Below are 23,044 nucleotides of genomic sequence, written 5' to 3' on the forward strand. Positions count from 1 at the left end.
ATGTTGTTGTAATAACCCTGGTGGTTAAAACCCTATCGTAAAGGAGCCCAGTAATCTATGTCCCCAATTCTACATGCCGGGCCACATAGACCACTCCTCCATGATCCTGCATATGACCTAGGCTCGGGTGTAATGGTCCACCTAGATGGAACAGCTTGCAGGATTGGGGCCAAGCTTAAAATAAGCAGGTGTAACAAACATAAGAAGAAAATGGGGAAGAACAGCATTCTGACAGCAGCGTTGTTTTGTTGTGTTAGGAATGCGTTTTGCTCTTTTGCAATATTAGGTAGAACGTTGGTGTTTTTAAAATTCTCTTCTGTGTTCTCAGCCCTGCGGTACAGAAGTAGTGACTTGTTTTGTATTGTTGTATGATCTGAAGATAAAATAAATAGTAATCGTAACTTTAAAAAGTAACACCACCTTCCCCCCATTACTCTTTCTAAAGGCAGCTCTGCAAGTGTTCACACAAACTGGTGTAACAAGAAAGGAGAAGATTCTGCTTGTAAGAGGCTAAAATAGCTGTATTCTGTGATAGAATGCCTAGAAGGGCTTATTAGTTGCATAACTGTCTTATATTGAATGCTACTTTGAGCTTTAGAATTCTGCTGTAGTTGTGTTCCTTTGTGTGCAAAAAAAACCCCTACTACAACAACAAAATACCCCAACAAAGGCATATTTACACCTTACTAAAGAAAGTTGGGGGAGGGATAGCTCAGTGGTTTGAGCATTGGCCTGCTAAATCCGGATTTGTAAGTTCAATCCTTGAGGGGGCCACTTAGGGATCTGGGGCAAAAATCAATACTTGGTCCTGCTAGTGAAGGCAGGGGGCTGGACTCAATGACCCTTCGAGGTCCCTTCCAGTTTTAGGAGATTGGTCTATCTCCAATTATTATAAGTGGAGATCACAGATCAGAAAAGAATAACTGCTTCCCACACAGACACTCACCCTCTTCTCCACACAGCTTGGGCTCTCAGCTGCCTTTGAGAGCTGGCTTCCCAAGGGCACAAATTCATTGCAGTTGCTCTCTGACCAATATTTGTTTGCAGAAAACACATGTGTACAGTGAACCCTCATGCAGGTCTTGCTTGGGTACGTTGCCCTCTGCATGCAGACTGTTGACTCATTGGATCAGTTTGGGGGAAACACCAAATGGTATTTTCAGGCACATGAGTAGCTGAACTGGTCTTGCTGGCTCAAATTCCATATTGTAATTGATTCTTACACTGCTTTCTATGTTTTCAGCTTAAAAAAAAGCTGTAGTGTCTTAACGTGATTAAACTGAAACCTAAATAGCTAACATATGAGTTGAGCCCCCTTAGTGTATTTTTCTTCTTGGGAGTATATGTTACAGGCTTTGTTGTGAATGAAAGTTCTAGTTAAGGCTTCGTTCAGGCTTCCACTAAAAATGAATCCCCTCTTTTCACTGGCTTGTAACCAGTAGAATTCTGGATCTCTTTGACTATTACTTGCTGTGTGACATTAAGCCTGCGTTGGCACAGCCTGGCCGACAGAAGGGTTTTTTTTGCCAGTGTAGGAACACAACCTTCCTGAACATTAGTTCAGCTGACAGAAGGCCTCTTTTGTCAACAAAGGTGCATCTATATGGAGTTTTTGTCAGAACAGCTGTGTCGCTAGAGGTGTAGTTTTTTCACAGCACTAGCTGTGCTGTCTTACGGGTAGACCAGATCTAAATCACTTAATCGCTTCTGAAAATTCTTACCCTGAGTCCCATTTTCAAAAGTGACTTGGCACTTAGAAGTGCCCCTGAGACTTACGTGTCCAACTCCCATAGCCCAAGTCACTTTTGAACATGGAAATCAGGTGCTTGAAAATGTAATCCAGTGAGTCTCAAGCTTTTTTTACTGGTGACCCCTTTCACATCGCAAGCCTCTGAGTGCGAACCCCTTAATAAATTAAACATCCTTTTTAATATATTTAACACTATTATAAATGCTGGAGGCAAGTGGGGTTTGGGGTGGAGGTTGACCATTTGCAACCCCCCACCCAAGGGGTCCCGACCTCAGTTTGAGAACCACTGATGTAACCCTTAACCTTTCTGTGCCTCTGTTTTCCCTTCTGTATCCTTATCCCCCTTTCTAAAGTGTATTCAGACTTCCTGATGAGAAGAGCTATAAATGAGTATTAGAATGAGAGATTTCTAATCAGTGCTGGAACTTCCCAGCCTTGGGCTTAGCCCAGAGGTTTATTTTATTTTGCAGTTTTCAGGAAATTTGACTTAATCTGCTCTGGATTTACCAGAGGGGGAAGGGGGGCTTTGTGGTGGTGGTGGTGTGTGTTTTGTCTTCCAGATCAAAAAAATAAAAATCTTTTTGGGTACAATAAATGGAAAAATCACGCCTGGACCCGGCCAGCTGTGAAGAATTTTGCAGAACCTAACAAAAATGACCCTGCCCTCTGTGGCAGAAGGAGTTGGAAGAACTTCCCATTCTCTGTTGCCCAGGCACTGGATAGTGATAGGATAATTTTTTAAAATATCTTTTGCTCTTTGTTCAGCTCCAACAGTACCCTTTCCTTCTGAATTCACTTTCAAAGGCAAGGAACACGTTACTTCCTACTTAAATATGATTTCCCGACAGTTCTTGTGCAATCCCTTATTTCACAGTACACGGCTTTTGATTTCCGTATTCCATGTCCAACCATCCCCTTTTCCAACACTATGCCAATGAATATCTTTCCCTCCTGCCGGACAAAGCACATCACTGATGCAGTCGAACTGATTTCCTTCATTCTAGGGAATTTTTGGCTGCTTCTTGCACCCAGATTTTTTCCCCCCACATCCACTCAAATTTGCAATAAGGCTGCTAGAGGAGCTTTATCCATATGCCTAGTGCAGCCCCAGCAAGACTTCTCTCTCAGTTACTGTGTATCCAAGTCTTTGCCCTTGAGGCTTCTCAAGGAAAAGAAATGCTACAGTTCGTGTGTGCCTGAGCTCCGCGATCTTCTGAGCAGAAAATGCTAGTTAGAATGAACATCTTGTACTTTATACACTAGACTTAGTTGCAGAATTGGATTGAGAAGCCATTTGTGAATAGAGAGAGAAAATACCGTAAGTGCTTCTCTCCAACACACCTGTCTGCTTCATTGCATGGTGTAACATTGCACTCGGGAAGCAGTAAGCATTTCAGAGCAGATTTTTAGCTGAACGGTATCTTAGAGCTTGTCTGTATTATGGAATGAGCATGTGTTAACTAGCACAAAATGAATCATGACTTAGCTTTGGTGTTCATCAGGATTGTTGTGGCTAATGTGACAGCTGGCTGGGGTTAGTTAGATGGAGCACCGGGCACAGCGGTGTTTGCAGTCTCCTCACCAAGATGACACCGTGGTGAAATTGCTTACGGTACAATGGTGATAAATGCTCATGCACCATTGCAAGGAAAGGGTACAAATGTTTATTTAGTCAAGGCTCTGAGAGAGAAGAAAAGTCCGAGGAAGTGATCCCCAATGAGAGATTGACAGACATGCCTCTCTCCCACATCCCCATCCTCAAGCTGCTCTTGGGCTGTACAGAGGAAGGAGATTGCTGTGACTTAAAGCAAAGATTACTCATGAGTGTTAATTATGCCAAGTTTACCATGTGGTGCTAAGAACTTATTTTTGGCAAGTGCCATATGTAAACTGACTGTATTTAAGTGTTACCCAGGCTTTATAAAGCAGAGGCACTCTCTTAGCATGTACCCTGCAGCTGGGACACAGCTCACCCTAACTTGCTTTTCAGCACGTGCTTAACACTTCTATCTTGAGGGCGAGACCTTCAGTAAAGAGCCATGAGGATTGCTGTTCCCTCTGCAGATGAATGTGGAGGCAGGTTGGAGCACCCTCCCCCTCCTGACTCCAAGATAAGCCAACAAAGAGGGTTATCGGCCATAAACTTGTAATGCTGAAAGAGGGCTGTGACTCTGTTTTGCTCAGGTCAGCAATCTAGAAGCTTGCATGATGAGAAGAGTTTCACATGGTGTAAACACTGTGAACCGTTACCTAAAATGTCAATATTAATTGGGCTCCTCCATCTCCTGCTAACAATGGTCACCTTAATCTTAAAGTGACATTTGTAACACTTTGCTGCTGTTGTTTTGTTTTTTAAATAAGCTATATAAGTCAGGATGGAAAATGTCTTGCATTTCAAAAGAAAAGACGTGCTGTGCAGTGCTGGAAAGAGAATGAGTCAGGCACTTAGGTTTTCTGCCACTGGTTCTATCTGCACTGTGGAAACTGGGGGAAAATATTCCACAGTTGCTAATGCTGGGTGATGACCTTCACAAACCCAGCCTGTTCTCCCTTCCCAGAGACATGCCCTATCTACAGCTTAGAGCATTATTGCTTGTGTTGCATTCAGCCGATAGTGGCAGCTAAGTGAGTCTGGCAATCAATGCTATCTTTTAATCTCTACAGGGAAGGCAACTTTCTTAGCTGCTCCAATTAGTTCTCTGCTAAAATCACTAATGTCAGAACTTCCCAGAAAAACAATGCACATTGAAAAGGAGGGCTTCAAACTGGACCCTGATATTAAAAGTCTGGCACTTCTGTTACCACCAAATACAGTGACAGGTGGTGTAGTGCAAACACTTCTAACTCCTGCAATTCCTGGGCTGGCTCCAGTCTGCAAACCATTTTCAGGCATAGTAATCATAGAACTGGAAGGGAGCTCGAGAGGTCATCTAGTCCAGTCCCCTGCACCTGTGGCAGGACTAATTATCTAGACCATCCCTGACAGGTGTTTGTCCAACCTGCTGTTAAGTCTCCAATAATGGAGATTCCACCACCTCCCTAGGCAATTTGTTCCAGTGCTTAAGCACTCTGACAGGAAGTTTTTCCTTATGTCCAACCTAAATCTCCCTTGCTGCAATTTAAACCCATTGCTTCTTGTTCTGTCCTCAGAGGTTAAGAACAACAATTTTTCTTCCTCCTAATTGTAACAACCTTTTTACATACTTGAAAACTGTTATCATGTCCCCTCTCGGTCTTCTCTTCTCCAGACTAAACAAACCCCATTTTTTTTCCAATCTTCCCTCATAGTTCATGTTTTCTAGACCTTTAATCATTTTTATTGCTCTTCTCTGGACTCTCTCCAGTTTGTTCACATCCTTCCTGAAATGTGGTGCCCAGAACTGGACAAAATACTCCAGTTGAGGCCTAATCAAAGTGGAAGTATTACTTCTCGTGTCTTTCTTACAACACTGCTGCTAATACAGCCCAGAATGATGTTCACTTTCTTGCAACAGTGTTACACTGTTGACTCATTTAGCTTGTGGTCCACTATGACCCCCAGATTCCTTTCCACAGTACTCCTTCCTAGGCAGTTATTTCCAATTTTGTATGTGTGCAACTGATTGTTCCTTCCTAAATGGAGTACTTTGCATTTGCCTTTATTTAATTTCTTCCTATTTACTTCAGACCGTTTGTCCAGATCATTTTTAATTTTAATCCTACCTTCCAAAGCACTTGCAACCCCTCCCAGCTTGGTATCTTCACACTATAACTATACTATCTATGCTACTATCTAAATCATTGAGGAAGATATTGAACAGACCCAGGACGAATCCCCGCAGGACCCAGCTCATTATGCCCTTCCAGCATGACTGTGAACCACTGATAACTACTCGCTGGAAATGGTTTTCCAACCAGTTTTGCACCCACCTTATAGTAGCTCCATCTAGATTGTATTTCCCTAGTTTGTTTATGAGAAGGTCATGCAAGACCATCTCAAGAGCTTTACTAAAGTCAAAATACACCACGTCTACCGCTTTTCCCCATCCACAAGACTTGTTACCCTGTCAAAGAAAGCTCTGAGGTTGGTTTAACACTAATTTGTTTTTGACAAATCCATGCTGACTGTTACTTATCACCTTATTATTTTCTAGGTCTTTGCAAATTGATTGCTTAATTATTTTCATTAGCACTGGAAACTGAGGGTCAGTTTACACTTGCTTAAAAAAGAGCACAAAGCAACTGTTGAAAAGCCCTGGCTTTGCCTTGTGCTCACATAGTTAAGTACGAAGGGCACAGAGGTAGAAGTTTTGTGTTTTAGGCCTGGTCTACACTACGCGTTTAAACCGAATTTAGCAGCATTAAACTGAATTAACCCTGCACCCGTCCATACAATGAAGCCCTTTATATCGATAGAAAGGGCTCTTTAAACTGATTTCTGTACTCCTCCCCGATGAGGGGAGTAGCGCTGAAATTGGTATTGCTGTGTCAGATTAGGGTTAGTGTGGTCGCAGTTCAACGGTATTGGCCTCCGGGCGGTATCCCACAGTGCACCATTGTAACCGCTCTGGAAAGTAATCTGAACTCAGATGCACTGGCCATGTTAACAGGAAAAGCCCCGCGAACTTCTGAATTTCATTTCCTGGTTGCCCAGCGTGGAGCTCTGATCAGCACGGGTGGCAATGCAGTCCCAAATCCAAAATGAGCACCAGCACGGACTGTACGGGAGATACTGGATCTGATCGCTGTATGGGGAGACAAATCTGTTCTATCAGAGCTCCGTTACAGAAGACGAAATGACAAAGCATTTGAAAAAAATCTCCAGGCTATGATAGACAGAGGCCACAGCAGGGACTTAGCACAGTGCTGTGTGACAAGCATAATGGAAAGCCAAAGAATCAAATGGACGCTCAGGGAGGGGGGACTGAGGACTCCAGCTATCCCGCAGTCTCCGAAAAGCATTTACATTCTTGGCTGAGCTCCCAATGCCTGAAGGGTCAAAAACATTGTCCGGGGTGGTTCAGGGTATATCTCGTCAGTTTACTCCCCCTCCCGAGCCCCATGAAAAAAAAGGGGAAAAAATCATTTCTCGCCATTTTTCAATGTCACTGTATGTCTACTGCATGTTGCTGGTAGACGTGGTGCTGCGGCGCTGAACAGCAGCATCCCCTCCCCTTCCTTTCCTGATGACAGACAGTACAAAATGGTGGAAAACCGTCCTCCTCATCCTGTGAGTGCTCCTGGCTGGCCTCAGTGAGGTCGGCTGGGGGCGCCTGGGCAACGATGGGAATGATTCCTGGTCATTCCTGGTAGACGGTGCAAAAGGATTGAAAACTGTCCTCATCATAGCAGCTGGAGTCTGAGCTCCATCAGCCACCCCCCGCCCTTTTATATCTAAAGAAAAGATTCTATACTCCCTGGACTATCATAGCAGCGGGAAGCTGTGCTCCTCTTCTCCGCCTCCATTTAATGTGCTACCTGAACTATCATAGCAGCTGGAGGCTGCCTCCCCCTCATTTTATCTCACTAAAAAGTCAGTGTTTCTTGTTCCTGCATTCCTTATTACTTCATCACACAAATGGAGGGACACTGCCACGGTAGCCCAGGAGGATTAGGGGAGGAGGGAAGCAACGGTGGGGTTGCTGCAGGGGCACCCCCTAGAATGGCATGCAGCTCATCATTTCTGCGGGATATCTGGGGCTCTGACACGGAGTGGCTGTGCTCTCTGGCTCTCTAGTACACTTGCCCCATATTCTAGGCAGGACTGACTCTATTTTTAGACAAAACATAAAGAAGGGAATGACCCGGGGAGTCATTCCCATTTTTGTCCGTGTGCCCCCGGCCAACTTCAGCGAGGCCAGCCAGGAGCACCCATGACAGCAGCAGACAGTACAAAAGGATTGATAACAGTCATCGCCAATTTCCAAATGCAAGTGGTGCAAAATGATTGATAACCATCATCTCATCGCCAATTTACAATGGCAGATGGTGCAATAGAGATGGCAATCGTCTCTGCTACCTTGCAAAGGCAAATGAATGCTGCTGTGTAGCACTGCAGTACTGCCTCCGTCAGCAGCATCTAGTACACGTACGATTACAGTGACAAAAGGCAAAACATGCTCCATGGTTGCCATGCTATGGCGTCTGCCCAGGCAATCTAGAGGGAAAAAGGGTGCGAAATGATTGTCTGCCGTTGCTTTCACGGAGGAAGGATTGAGTGATGACATTTACCCAGAACCACCCGCGACACTGTTTTTGCACCATAACGCACTGGGATCTCAACCCAGAATTCCAATGGGTGGGGGAGACTGCGGGAACTATGGGATAGCTACAGGATAACTACCCACAGTGCAATGCTCTGGAAATCGACGCTACCCTCAGTACATGGATGCACACCGCCGAATTAACGTGCTTAGTGTGGCCGCATGCACTCGACTTTATACAATCTGTTTTTAAAAAACCAGTTTCTGTAAAATCGGAATAATCCTGTAGTGTAGACGTACCTTTAGTCAACACACTGGCCCTGAATTGCACCACTGTGTGAGCCAGTAATATTATCTTCTACATGCAGATGACTGACAGCATGCTAGACTCTAGTCAGGCTCTTGCACTGTACCTCGATTCTTACCAGCTTTATGGGATGCTGTCCAGCATTTAATGATAGACTGATTCTAAAGAATACCCTCTCCTAGAAACCCTTCTCAGCACACTCCAGCTTTGTGTCAGGTTAACTCTAAAATTGAACTTTAAATGTTAGACCCAAGTAACTAAACAGTCCCACAGAGTGACTGCACTGAACAAACTGTAATTTGTAGCCTTAAAATAGCTTCTCATTTTGAATAGCTCAATAGAATAGTAATTCTCCACATACTGATCTCTGACTCTTTCAAAGATTTATTTTAAACACCAGCTGCTTTGGAATTCCTGCTGTCATCCCTTCTTGCTAGACCAGAGGGCTAGGCAAGGCTACTGTTCCCCTCTACCTGTTTCTGACCGCTTAATTGAAGGCATTTGTTCATATGGTTGCCTACCGACTACAGCTGTGTGGGTGAGACTTGCCTGCTGATAGGAAGTTCTAAAACTTCTCAGTGAACTGAAATGTAGAAGCACGATTTATTAACTGCTTAGCTGAGCACTTTATTCTGCGCTTGTCTCGCCAGATGCAGGACTTCTGCCACTTTCATTCAAAGAACTAGTGAGTGAGTCACCTGCTCTTTACGTCCTTCTGAAAACTGAAGGAAAAATTACATACCTATTTAAAACGTGGATGTAACTGTTGGTTTAAATACACTTAATTTGCAGAAAGCACAGGGTGTCTGGAAGTCTTCTAGCAGAACCTCCCCCCATACTAAATAGTGTGAGATGTTGGCCTTCAAATTCAATAGGCTTTTTGCAGCTGGGACAAGAGCCTATTCTTCTAGTAGGTTTGTGATGCTAAACAGTATTTAGATGGGAGGCTGCCAAGTCTTGCGTATCTCTCCATGGCACCTGTTCCCCTCCCATTGTGCTGAGGTGACTCTTTTTCTGGTGTTTAGACTGGGATGGAAGGACAACTCTGACATACTGTTACTGATTAGGATCAAACTGGCAGATTCAATGAAAGCAGGAAGACCACTCTGAGGGAATTGGTTGAATTGAGTGCAGGCGTCCTGGCGGCGGTCACTTGATCAAGACTATTATCAATTATATCCTTGGAAATCCCAGTCTTAACTAACAAGACAGTTAAACTGTTGTAATTCGGGGTGAAATCTGCTTCTGATTTTTATACTTCACAACACCCTATTGGATGTTGGTAGGATAAACTTCAATACTTGTGAGGTCATCAGATGCTATGGATATAGAGGCCAGATAGCTGGATAGTACTTGCAAGCAACTGTATGTACCTCCTTTTAGGGCCAGTTTACATGGGCAGCACTTTAATGTGCCTTGTGTGGTCGTGGCGCAGCGCTGGGAGAGAGCTCTCCCAGTGCTCTTAAAAAAAAAAAACAACAAAAAAAAACACCAAATGCCTCAAAAGGAGCATAGCTCTCAGCGCTGGGGCACAGTTTACACTGGTGCTTAGCTGCGCTCAGGGGGGTGTTTTTTCACACCCCTGAGTGAGAAAGTTGCTGCGCTGTTAATTGCCAGTGTAAACAAGCCCTTAGATCTGAAAGGATTCATGTGGGCATATCCATTGGTTCCAGACTGCTTGTTGGCAGATAGATGCCAATTTTCAAATGATAACTGTCAGTATTTGAATGTACATAGTGTCGTTGCAGCCATGTTGGTCCCAGGATATAAAGACACAAGATGGGTGAGGTAATATCTTCTATTGGACCAACTTCTGCTGGTGAGAGAGACAAGGTTACACGCTTACACGGAGCTGCTCTTCAGGTCTGGGAAACTTAGGTCATGTCTACACTAGCTAGCTTACAGCTGAATCAGTGCAGCTGTGCCACAGTATGATCACACATGTAGCCGCTCTATGTGACGAGCGAGAGCTCTCCCCATCGACATAATTAAACCACCCCCAACAAGCAGAGACACTCTCCCATGGTTGGTGTCCACACTGGTGCTTCTAGCCGTGTAACTTGCGTCACTCACAGGGGTGAGGTTTGTTTTCACACCCCTGAGTGACATAAACAGAAGTGCTATTGTAGACGCAGTCTTGCTCAGAGTGTCGCAGCTAAATACAAGATAGGGCAGATGGTTTTGCATAAGCAGTTAATGCATATTTCATGAGACCATTCAAGGTGGAGCAGTGCATTAACACCTGGGAAGGTGGGGGAAGCAGCAGGGTGAGTTGTTAGTAGGTTATAGATTGTTGTAATAAGCCATAAATCCAATGTCTCTTTTCAGTCCATGGTTTTTTTTTAGTGTCTAGAAAGTTAAAGTATTAAAGCATTTTAATAACTATCTCTGACACTTCCAACCTGGGGCCAGTTCAGCCTACTAACCTTTAGGGTCAGACCTCTGAAATTGCATTTCCTCGAACCATCTAGTCATTGAACTTCAAAATGGCTGCTGTGATTGCCTACATGGGGCTCAAAGGAAGACAGTGAGTTCTAATAGAGCACAGAAATCTGGGTTCTGTTCTTGGCTCTCCTTCGAACTTGCTGTGATCGTCTAAATGTCACTAACCACTGTGCCCCAGTTTATTCATCTGTGTTAAATGTGGATAAGACTTAAGCCTCAATTTTTGCCCCTCGAGGAAGGGAATTCATTAATTTTTGCTAAGTGTTCTGAGATCCACAGACAGCAGGTGTTACTGCAGAGCAAAATATTGCTGTATATTAAGCACTTGCTGCAGAATTATCTATCTCACTGGCATGTAAAGCACTTTAGGATACCTTGAGTACTTGATTAGATAATAATGTGAGCGTTGCTTCTCTTAATCCCAAGCTGTTTAGTATTGTTTGACATGCTGTAGTATCTGCTATATAGGAACCTTCCAAAACAACTAGTCACAATTTTATTGTCTTGACTATACCAAGAAAAATAGGGAGCAGACTTTAGTAAGAATCCAGGTATATAATTCATTTTCCGGTTGTATCGTTGCCTTTCTATTCCCTCTGTAAGCTTATGTGTGGATTTTTTTTTTAAACAATCAATAACTTGGGGTTGCAATGTTCTATGCATCTTACACCCAACCTAAATACCAGGTTTTTTTAAAAAGAAAAGCTGAAAAGCATGTGTGCCAATCAATCTCTTATTTTGTACAGGAATGCTTTATTTCTAGGCAATGTAGGGAAAAAATGAGATTTAACTTTCAACATGTACTCATTTAAAAACAAATTTTAAGTGTCGTCTTGTAGCAGTGGGTATATAAGCTTCTTGTGCTAAATGTACTTTCACCACTGACAGTCTTGTATGAAGCTGAGATTACTGATATTAATGCTTAAAGGTTTAAATATTTTGATAGCTTTAGCTAGTAATGTACACTTGCAAAGCGTGTTGCTTAGTAATGGTATTCACTAACTCCAGCTTTAATCTCTCTAGTAGTGGGTTTTGTGGCGGTTTATTTTTTCCTCTGTACATGTCATGGGTATTTTCTTTGTCATTTCCTCTGACCTACTGCAGCTCCATTTGTGAATATTTAGGCTTGGAAGGATTCTATGTATATCTGTAAACATCAATTTCACTGTGTGTGTACACAAACTGATGAAAAAATATTTCCATCAGTGATTGACGCTTACAGATAGGCAAAGTAAGAAAAATGCTGCTTGAGCACTTACCAGAATTTGATTTTAAGGATATTTACTTCGTATATTTTCATATGTAACGTTGAGCCCTTCCCTATCATTTTGTGCAACTGTGAAAATTTAAATAGATAAAAATAGAAAAATGCTAAAAAAAATTGATATTCTCTGTCAATTACAAAAAAAAATTAAAATTGAATTCTGTGACTAGTCCCTGGAAGTTTATAACCTCATTATGCCTTAAGCATCATTTAGATATACTCTTTCCACTTATAAAGATAAGTCTTTGATAAAAGTGTGTGTTCTCTAGCAATGACTCTTCAGCTAACAGATCTCAGAGCTTGACCACTGAAAGATCATAAGAAGCCAAGCTGAGCTTGGAGCATCTGCAGTTTTGTTTCAAAGCACTAGGAAGGGTTGTTTCACATGTTTGCCATTGACTAACAGAACTTGTATGGCCTTCAGTAATACAGCTGGCTTTAACATATTTGAACCTTGACTTCCACAAGTGGTGTGCTTGCCTTACCGCAGTTTGGAGATGTGGTTAAAACACCAAAATCCCATCAACAAAGCAAGACTAAATGTGCTAGAATCAAGTCTCCTGACAGGGTTGTATTTGTAATGAAGATAGGCCTTAAGTTATAGAATTCCTAGAAAAGTCTTCTAAAGTTTGACTCTGTATGCATTCATGCACCCTATATATGTAGATGTGATTAACTCATTTTACCATGCACCTTTGACTGCCCTCTGGCATTCCTGACATTTCCAAAACCCCAAGCAGTTTCACACAGCTGCCCTCACCCCCCTGTATTGTTTAAGAAGGTAGTGCTTCTATTATAAGGACGATAGGCATGTTATTCAGCTTGTGCTGAGAACTTTTATAGTGCTCCATGGTGGGGGAGAAATTGTCTGATACAAAGGCTAGATTGTCTTCCATCTGGTGGCAAAGCTCTAGAGCGTAACAAGCCATCAGTTTGCTTGATAGGCTGGCTGCATGTATGGCCTGCACTGTGCTGAAGTCAAGTCTCTAACAGGAGGAGTTCCTCATAGTTCATGGGAAGCAACTCTTGTCAGGTGAGCCAATCGACTCCTTTTCTGGAAGCGGCTGTTATGTCTGGCTGTATAACAATTAGCTTCCTCTGGGTATAAAGCAAATTTCTGAGGAGTTGTGCACACGTTTTTGCAGTAAACTGGCTACCAGGGGCAGGGCTTAAATTCAGCTGGAACTGCCCGGAGCAGAGTTCCAGTAAATATTTTCAAACCCGCAGGGCTGTGAAGCTCCAAGCCCTGGCATGTCCCACCGTGCTAACGCCCCAGGGCTCTGGAAAATACTGAGAATTTAAGCTCTGACTGGAAGGTGATGGTTTCCCAACACCGGTACCGTAGAAGGGGTTAGAAGTGGAGATCTTAAAGAGTAGAGGAATAATTATAATTGGGAACGATAATACATGATGCTGACACAAAAGAGCTAGGTACAGTGTGTGCTGTGACTTATAAATATACATTGTAATACAAATGTGGCTTATTAGCCTGTCGCAAATTGGTAGGGAGGAGTTGAAGGAGCACCTAGCACTCTGGAGAGAGTGACTGTATATTTAATTGCTAATGGACCTTTTCAGAGAGTCTGGGTTCCTATTATTAGAAAACAAAACATAAGCTATTACCTGCAGGATTTGTAATGAGAGTCTGTTATGCTGCTGTTGACCTTCAGTTTCTCATATTAATTTGTTTTAATACTAGTGAGATTTACCTGCTGTGTAAAGATTTACTTAAACAATACATTTTTCAGTAAGACTTCCAGAGTGCCACCTTCTCTTGGATTGCAGAATTTTAACAGCTCCGGATGTTTCTGTAACAGTAGATAGTGTTTAATTGCATTAAACTCTTAAGAAATATGGCAACTCTGAGGCCATGTGGGTTACCATGCTGCAACAAACATCCAGGGTGACTCATGCCCATTCTGGGCTGGTGGCTGTCCAATTGTTGTAGCTATCTAAAGATGTTACAAATAAGCAGTACAATTTTTGTATGTAAATATATATTCGCATGTCTTTTAAGGCATCTTATAAAGGAGAGGAAGAATGGTTATCCTTGTTTTACAGATGAAGAAACTGAGGCAGGAAAAGTGCCCAAGTTCACCCAGCAGAAGAACCAGGAATAGAACCCAAGTCTCTGGGAGTCCAGTGCAATGATCTAGCCACTAGGCAGCACTACCTCCCCTCTGACTAATGTTGTGATGTGTAGATCTCAGGTAAAATTTTCAAAAGTGGCTAAGTCCCATTTTCAAAAGTCACTTAGGCACTTTTGAAAATGTTACCCCTAGACCGAAGTCACTATTTAATATGACTAACACGGAAAAGATCTGTATTAAAGTGCCCTTTAAATACACTGGCCTTTAGCCTGAGTATATAATTCCTATGTAACATCAGTGAGCATTCATAGTATATGTTGAGGAGGAAATCACTTCCTAGAAACAGATGAGTCCAAAGTTCTGCAGTATCAGTAGGGCTTTACAGTGATTTGCATAAAGGATGTTCCTTTGCAAAAGCATACCTGATGTAGAGCTGGGAGAGGAACCAGCAGGGAGTTAACTGCTTGGAAACAACTTGTCTCAGTCTACAGATATGAAGATCAGTGATGGCATGCCCAACAGTGAAGTATAACAGAGAGCAGTTCTTCATTTTATATATAAATTTATTTCTTCACTTGCTGTCAGCGGTGGCATTCCATGAATACAAGTAACTGGCATCTTGTTTCAGTTTCAAAGTCAAACTTAGGCCCCCTACCCTGCAAAGATTTTGAGCATGTGTACTGTAGTCCCAGACTACAGCTGGCCCCGCACCCCTATTTTGGCTGGACAACTTTTGGAGGGCCCAGGGAATTGGAGTGGGTGTCCTTAAGTGAATTTGTGGGGGGGGGGGGTTTGAAGTGTTAACTTACACTGAGCTTTCCACCCAACTGTTTTTAAGTTATTGGAGTTAAATAGTTCCTTAAAACACTAAGGGCTTGTCTACATCAGAAAGTTGCAGCGCTGGTGAGGGAGTTACAGCGCTGCAACTTTGAAGGTGTACACATCTGCAGGGCACCACCAGCGCTGCAACTCCCTGTTTGCAGCGCTGGCCGTACTCCCGTTTTGTCTCGGGTGTAGAGGATCCAGCGCTGGTGATCCAATGTAGACACTTACCAGCGCTTTTCTTGACCTCCGTGGAAGGAGGAAGCCTCTGGTAATCAAGCTGGTCTCCTTTCCCGGTTTGCTCTCTCGTTCCCGGAACCCCAAGCAAGCAGGTCTCCTTCTCTGCGGTTTGCTGGGTGGCTCCGGGAACGCGAGAGCAAACCGCGGCGAAGCTGGTCTCCTTTCCCGGTTTGCTCTCTCGTTCCCGGAACCCCGAGCAAGCAGGTCTCCTTCCCTGCGGTTTGCTGGGTGGCTCCGGGAACGCGAGAGCAAACCGCGGCGAAGCTGGTCTCCTTTCCCGGTTTGCTCTCTCGTTCCCGGAACCCCGAGCAAGCAGGTCTCCTTCCCTGCGGTTTGCAGGGTGGTTCGGGGAACGCGAGAGCAAACCGCGGCGAAGCTGGTCTCCTTTCCCGGTTTGCTCTCTCGTTCCCAGAACCCCCCTTGAAGCCGCCCAACAGCACTGCAGTGTGGCCACATCTAACACCACTTGCAGCGCTGGTTGCTGTAAGTGTGGCCAATCTGCAGCGCTGGCCCTATACAGCTGTACTAATACAGCTGTAACAACCAGCGCTGCAAAATTTTAGATGTAGACATGGCCTAAGTGTATGGCTACATTTGGAATTTCAAAGCGCTGCCGCGGCAGCGCTTTGAAGTGTGAGTGTAGTCAGAGCGGCAGCGGCTCTGCATGTAAATCACATCCCTTACGGGTGTAGCGTGCAGCGCTGGGAGCCGCGCTCCCAGCGCTGCTGCCCTGATTACACTGACACTTTACAGCGCTGTATCTTGCAGCGCTCAGGAGGGTGTTTTTTCACACCCCAGTTGCAGCGCTGTAAAGTGTGAGTGTAGCCAAGCCCCAAGTTTGAAAGTCTGAATAAAAAATCAGTTTTGTTTTTCATATAATCAGGGCTCACAAATTTGGTCTCTGTAACATCATAATCCTGCTAGTTCCTGCGATGTCAGTCTTCCAGGGTAGATAAGACCTGAATTTCTAGTAACGATTATTACAAATGGCTGTTTTTAAGACGTTGAAGTTTTCTTCTGGTCAAGAGTAGTTCCTTGTTGCTTCAGCTGGGTGACAAAGCTGTTAGTCAAAACCACACTTGCCTCATCTGGGACATTTGCTGCTCCTATATAATGTCCTCTTAGTAAGGGACTTCTTTAATTTTACAAGTGAAGATTAATCTTCGGCATGTGACTGGTTCTTTTGTTTTCAAAGCATAGAGAAAATAACTGAGCATCCACAAGGATAGACCACAGCTCCCGGTATATGCAAACGCGTATACCAGCACTGCTGTGTGCTGGAAGAGATGTCTGGATAACAACAAAACTGGAAACCATACAAAAATGTATCTGGCTAATGACTTGTATGTTGGAGGGGAGATTTGGGCCCAAAATTCTTCTTCCTTTCAACAAATAAGCAAATAGCTACTACTGGGCCCTGCATTTCTACTGAGAGGTTATATTACTATCTGACCACTGAAAATCTGTTCCTTACCTACCTTTCTTGGTAAAGGACACTATGGGAAAAGAACATTGCAGATAGATGAATATTGGAGACTAGATATTTCCAGTTGCGCAAGATGGGGCCCAGTTGTGAACAGGAGTCAGTTCTGCCCTAGTTGACACTTGCTGTCGAAGGCAGGTTGTGGTTCCAGACAAGTGTTCCTACAGCTGGCTCTCTGTAACTCTATGTAACGCTGGTTAGAGGTGTGCAATATTTTATGCTTTAGGAGAAGCTCTGTGCATTGAGTGTCTGCAGGATCGGGCCTCCCAAAAGTAACCCTTTAAATGCAACTCTGATGCAAATACCAGCATGCCGATGGTGTTTCCAGGAGAGGGATATGGCTGCTGCTTCCATTTACTCTGCAAATCTTGCAACAAACTTGTATGTCTCCTGACTGGTCTTTCCCTTCCATGGGCAGGGTAGCGAAATCCAGGACGGTCCCTATTTGGACGGTGAAAGTGTGTACAGTGAGTCAGAGCTGTTTCCTGATGAAGACACGATGACCCTAGCCCAGCAAGAGGTCCACCATGAGTCCGACATGGACAGTGCCATTGAGAGTGCGCAGAGCTCTGAGGCATCTGACGTGTGTGGCAGTGAAGAGAAGGACAGCGTGCTCAGCGGACTCTTTCTGCCTGTAGACAAGTGAGTGGTGAGGTGCTTGTCAAGACATGAGTCTTATGCGGGGGAGGGGAGGTTAAACCAGCTGATCGCTCTTGTTTGAGGCCTGTCAGGGCTGAGGTTCTCAGACACCTGGAAATAGGTGTCCAGATCCCACTATTTAAAATGAATGGGATTTGGTCATCCATCTTCCCTCGTAGCCATGGGAATCTCTACCCTTGTGTCTTCTGGCTTGTTCGCCTGGCTCCAGTGAGTTAACGCGTGTCCGTGGCACCTCGGCTGGGAGAGAGTCACGTTTTATAGTGATAGTGCTGATGGAGTTTGATCACTGCACTAATTGCCAAAACCGGGTGGATTTTCTTTTTTCACCTTCCTATCTCCTGGAGTCCATTTGCATGAGGACTTCAGTGTGAATCCACCACAGAGCAGCAGAGCTTGCAGGTCCTTCTTCAGCCTTAGTTACCCTTCCATCATGCTCAAAGGATGCGAGGGCCGGGCTGAACAGGCTTTGCAGGTGTCGGTGAGGAGCGTTGCGTTGCCATCCTGTGTGCTGGATTCCCACTGACGTCAGGAGGCACCGTTCAGTTTGTTGGCAGCTGGGGCGTTGCAGGCCAGGCTTGCGATGTTAAAAAGTCATTTCAGGCATGCACAAAAGGAGGATCAGGCGATTAGTGACCGCCTGTGAAACGTCTGGGGTAAGTGACTTGCCCAGCATAGTGTAGAACCTCAGTGGCAGAGGCAGGGATAGAATCCAACTCTCCAGGGCAGCAATCAACTGCCTTAATCATGACCCTCCTTTCCCTTCCTGTAATCCATACCTCATTCACTGCACATCTGCCAACCATAGATTGTGGGAGGGATGGGGTTTGGACGGTCCCAACCACTGAAATATTTCAGGAGTTGTAGGTGTAGATAACAGAAGAGGAGCGAGGTCTAGGACTCCAGTCAGTTGTGGCTCTGGGGAGCAGTGGGCCTGGAGAAGTAGGATGACCCCAGGGTGCTAGCTTGGAGCACCTGGGTTCAAATCCCTGATCCACCATAGACATCCTGAGTGACCTTTGGCAAGTTACTTAGTCTCCCTGTGCCTCAGTTCCCCCTCTGTAAAATGGGTATAATAGCCCTGCCCTACCTTGAAATGGGGATCTGAGGGTAAAGACTGAGCTGCTCAGAAGCTATGGTAATGGGGGACCAGGTGAGTATCTAAGACAGTAACTGCAGCTGTTGTATCTATGCGAATTTTGGTCCCCGGAATCCTTTCATGCACAATCCTTACTGCAACCTTTAAGAACAGAAAGTGTTAAAATACTTCGCTGACTAGTTACTAATCTGTCCCCTCTTCAGGGAGTAATAATCTGATAAATCTCCTCTAGCAGAATATAAGCCTGCCTATGTGTATGGTCCCAAATGTCCTCTTGTCCCATGAAAGACTTGAGTTGCCCTAAATTCTGGCATTGTAAATTACTGACCATAGACATATGAATTACAAGTGCATCTCAGCAATGGAGGGAAAAACAAGAGCCTACATCTGAAATACTGGTAGGGGGCAGGATGTGAAAATGACACTTGTGCCATCCAGCCACCGTTCATTTTAAAATGTTGCTTTGTTTAAACTTTAGATTCCAGAAGAGACCAGCTACGGTCCCTTCTGACCTATGAGTCTATGAGCTACAAAGTAACGGGCCCTGCTTGTGAATTCTCACGCAGAGGAGTCTAGCTTATTGTAAAAATAGCAGTGATACAGAAACACCCGTGTTGTCTAGGACACTTGAGTCAGGCTCCCATTTCATTCCGGCTCTGCCACTGACTCGTCATGTGACTCTCAGCCTTATTTAAGCCTGTTCTCCGCCCCAATTTTTTAAAGTGCTTCCTGAACCCTTCGGTCAGCTTCGTGGTAGGACACCCTCCGCACCAAAGGAGGAAGCTCGTGAACAGCAAGTGAGCATGAGGCATTGAAAATATTATTACAATCTAAAGTAGAGAATCTTGTTTCACTGATTCCCACATCCCCTGCCCTTCAAGGTCAGTTGTCCTGTCAAACTCACAAAACACAAACGCCCACTGTTACAGGTTGATTGTTGTAACTGGGGATAGTTTTTTAGTAAATGGAAGTGGATCATGAAAGCTTTTGACTTTGAATAAGGAGTTCCCAACCCAAGCCAGCTGAGAAATGCTGCCTTGGGCAAAAGGCAGTCTGAGGAGGAGGGCTGGCCGCCTACCCATTGTGATGTCTTGTTTCAGGTCAAGTCCTCACAACCCCTCTGCAGCCTCTGACCTCTCCACCTATTCCACCGCCTCTCTGATCAGTAACGAGGAACAATTTGAAGACTATGGGGAAGGAGACGATGTGGATTATACTCCCAGCAGTCCATGCCCGGATGATGAGACCAGAACCAATGCCTACTCTGACCTTGGCTCATCTGTGTCTTCCAGGTTGCTACTTATTCTTATTTATTTTGACAGTGTTTCCTTCTGAGCACATGTACAGGGGCCGTACCAGAACTTTGGGATTGTCTAGTTATTTTAAAACTAGAATTTCAATTTCTGCCCACAACACTACTGGCAAATGTCTGTCTTGTAAAAGCCATAGCAACAACTGCATTGTTTCCAGTGCCCATAATGTCAGGTCACACTGGAGTAAGCCCACTAGCTTTGCTACTAGATTGATTTTCTTTATATATTGCAATACTTTGGATTTTGCAACTATTAGAAATTGACTGACTTAAAGCTGGAAATCCGGTTAGACCTTGAGCAATGTTAGTGCTTGTGCAATGTTTGGGGATGACTAGTATGAAAGTCTCCTTCCTTTCTAGCATTCAAACTCTTTTTGTATCAAATATTACCTTACAAATAGACATGTCTTATAAGGATGGATGAGCTTGTTTTGGGAAAAAAATAAGCAGATTTAAGACATTCAGGTTCAATCTCTTCAGGAAGTACTCACTCTTTTAGTACTTGGAGAGAGAGAAGCTGAACTGCAATCAGTTGATCCTGTCTTTTTCCCATTACCCTAGGCTCAGAACATCAGAGAATTGGACTCAGTGGTTCTGATAGCATGGACCCAGGGGCTGCTCAAGGCATCAGCATGCCAAGCGCATGCTTGGGGCAGCAAGCCGCAGGGGGGGGCCCTGTGCCGGTCACCGCGAGGGCAGCAGGCAGGCTGCTGGAGGTCCGCCGAAGCTGCGGGACCAGCAGACCTGCCGCAGGCAAGCGGTCGAAGGCAGCCTGCCTGCTGTGCTTGGGGCGGCAAAATGCCTAGAGCCGCCCCTGCATAGACCAGTGGTTTTCAACCCTATAGAAGGACACAAGCTCACTGGGGGTACCCAAGAAAAATCGTGTAATAGCAGATAACACATTTTATTTAGTTAGACTTGTCAATCTAATCATGGATATATTGTGACCCTATCTCAAATAGGGGTATGCAGCAGACTGCATTATTTAGAAAGGGGTACACAGCCTAAAAAGTTTGAAAACCACTGATGTAGACATAGCAGAAATCATTTGCTCTTTTAGAATCCCTCCTCCAAGTGGGATTTGGTAGTGTGGTAATTAACAGCACAGAGCCCATTCGGATCCCCATCTCTGCTCCTGTAGCTGGCCTTGACTGAGCAGCTGTGATGAGAGTGGCAGTGCTTCCCAAGTCCACTTACTGCAACACGACTATTTATGAAATACCAGCAAGAGGGAAATGAATTTGAATTAGTAACAGTAGCCAGTAACGTGTCTCCTTTCCCACACACAGTGCTGGGCAAACACCAAGGAAAATGAGGCACATTTATAACAGCGAGTTATTGGATGTCTACTGCTCACAGTGCTGCAAAAAAATAAACCTGCTTAATGACTTGGAAGCGAGGCTGAAAAACTTGAAAGCAAACAGGTGAGTAGCTAGCACCCTGTTCTCAGTAGTCCCTTTTTGAAATGGCGTTAGCCAGCAGTCAAAGCAACAGCTACTAAATGAGAAGGGGAAACTGCAGTAATATGCCCCCATCCTTTTTCTGGTTGACTTGTATCCAATATATCATATCTAGCTAGCATCAAATGCAACAGGCAGTTCTACTATGCTATTCTGCAACAAAGACATTCAAACCTTGCTACCTTGTCTGATCTTAACAAGAACTTCCCCCTACCATCAAGAAACTATTTCTCAGTTGGAGCACTAAAGTCCTCTTCATTTTAAATACTTAAACAATGAGATCTTGAACTGCAGAGTGTTGGTGGTATTTGCCTGTGGAACAACCTCCCCAGGAAAGTGGGAAGCCCTACTGCTCAGCACCCTTGGATAAAACACTGTTACTTGGCTGAGACTTTTTCCCAGAGCATGTTTCTATCACAGAGGGAGATAAGTTGATCTAATGAGTCTCTGGGATGTATCCTCAACTAGTGTAAATTGTCATAGCTCCATTGCTGTGGTCACTGATGTCAGTGGAGCTATGACAGTTTACACCAGCTGAGAATCTGCCCCAGGATCGCTTGATTAAAGTGGTTTGAGGATTTTATTCACCTGAAACCAGATTTGGGAAAACAGTAACCAAGATGACGGTGACTTCTTGTATCTCCTCAGGAGTTCTAGCTTTTTCCTTTATACCTGTATTTCCAGTATTGCCACCCATGTGTAGATAGACAATTGCAAAGCATTTTCCTTAAACTCTGAAGGAGTCTAAATATTTCTACAAATCCCTTGCTTATTGTGGCAATTCATCTGTGAACCTTTAGCTCCCCCTAGAAACTGAATACAAAGCTTGCCTTGTTTCACATTCCCAGGAACCAGAATGTAATGCACTTCATCTAGTCTTGATAAGAAAACAATGGCATAGTATATGTTATGAAACAGTTACAGCTGCTGTCACAGCAGTAGGTAACCTGCTAAAATGTAGAACATGATGTATGCATCTTTATCAAATTTCATAACAAAATTGTCATTGCAACAGACAATCCTGAATTCAGAGTAGTGTTTTGCTTCAACAAAAGATGTGCAATCAATCTCTGATAGTGGGGGAGGGAGAGTTAGTGGGTGGGTGTGTGTGAGCTGCAGCAGATGCTGTACTACAGTTTCATTTTGACTCAAGCTGGCAAAAAACTGTGTAAATGTGACAGGGCTTTTTGTTCTGAATATAGTATTCCCAAATTCATTTGATTAGTGATCACAATAGCTTATGACACTACACCAAACTTCACGTTACATAAGAACAGCCATACTGGGTCAGATCAAAGGTCCACCTAGCCCAGTATCCTGTCTTCTGACAGTGGCCAATGCCAGGTGTCGCAGAGGGAATGAACAGAACAGGTAATCATCAAATGATCCATGCCCTGTTGCCCATTCCCAGCTTCTGAAAAACAGAAGCTAGGGATACCATCCCTGCCCATCCTGGCTAATAGCCATTGATGGACCTATCCTCCATGAACTTATCTAGTTCTTTTTTGAACCCTGTTATAGTCTAGGCCTTCACAACATCCTCTGGCAAGTAGTTCCATTAGTTATTAGAGTAGCTTATGATTAAATTGTATGAGCACTTTTTTTTGGTGAAGCAAATTAAAAGCTAAAATAAGATAGCTGTATATACTGTACAGAACTCAATTGGCAACTAAATTGAGATTGTTACTGAATTGCACAGTAACCAAATAAACTGTTTTACTTACTACATTATTCCTTCTGTCTCCACGTAGCCCCAACCGAAAAATCTCAAGCACAGCTTTTGGAAGGTAAGACACTTGAGCTCGTTCTGTGTACTTTGAAATCATTTGTGACCAGAATTCATGCTGATGTCACGAATTCATGCTAAGAATGAAGTACTCAAAGGAAACCACATAGGATGTGCAGAAGAGAAGCTTTAGGTGGGAAGGAAGTG

General features: G+C 44.1%; 1 protein-coding gene across 1 annotated transcript in view; it reads left to right on the top strand.

Annotated features, from left to right (window-relative positions):
- RAB11FIP4 (RAB11 family interacting protein 4) overlaps positions 1-23,044 on the top strand; it is a 226,700-nt gene that overhangs the window by 181,130 nt on the left and 22,526 nt on the right. The window contains 4 exon segments of the mRNA XM_030534485.1: positions 17,002-17,225; positions 19,440-19,631; positions 20,941-21,075; positions 22,863-22,898. Of these exon segments, the coding sequence (XP_030390345.1) occupies positions 17,002-17,225; positions 19,440-19,631; positions 20,941-21,075; positions 22,863-22,898 (587 nt within the window).

Source organism: Gopherus evgoodei, chromosome 15 (assembly GCF_007399415.2).
Source record: "Gopherus evgoodei ecotype Sinaloan lineage chromosome 15, rGopEvg1_v1.p, whole genome shotgun sequence".
Lineage (NCBI taxonomy): Eukaryota > Metazoa > Chordata > Testudines > Testudinidae > Gopherus > Gopherus evgoodei.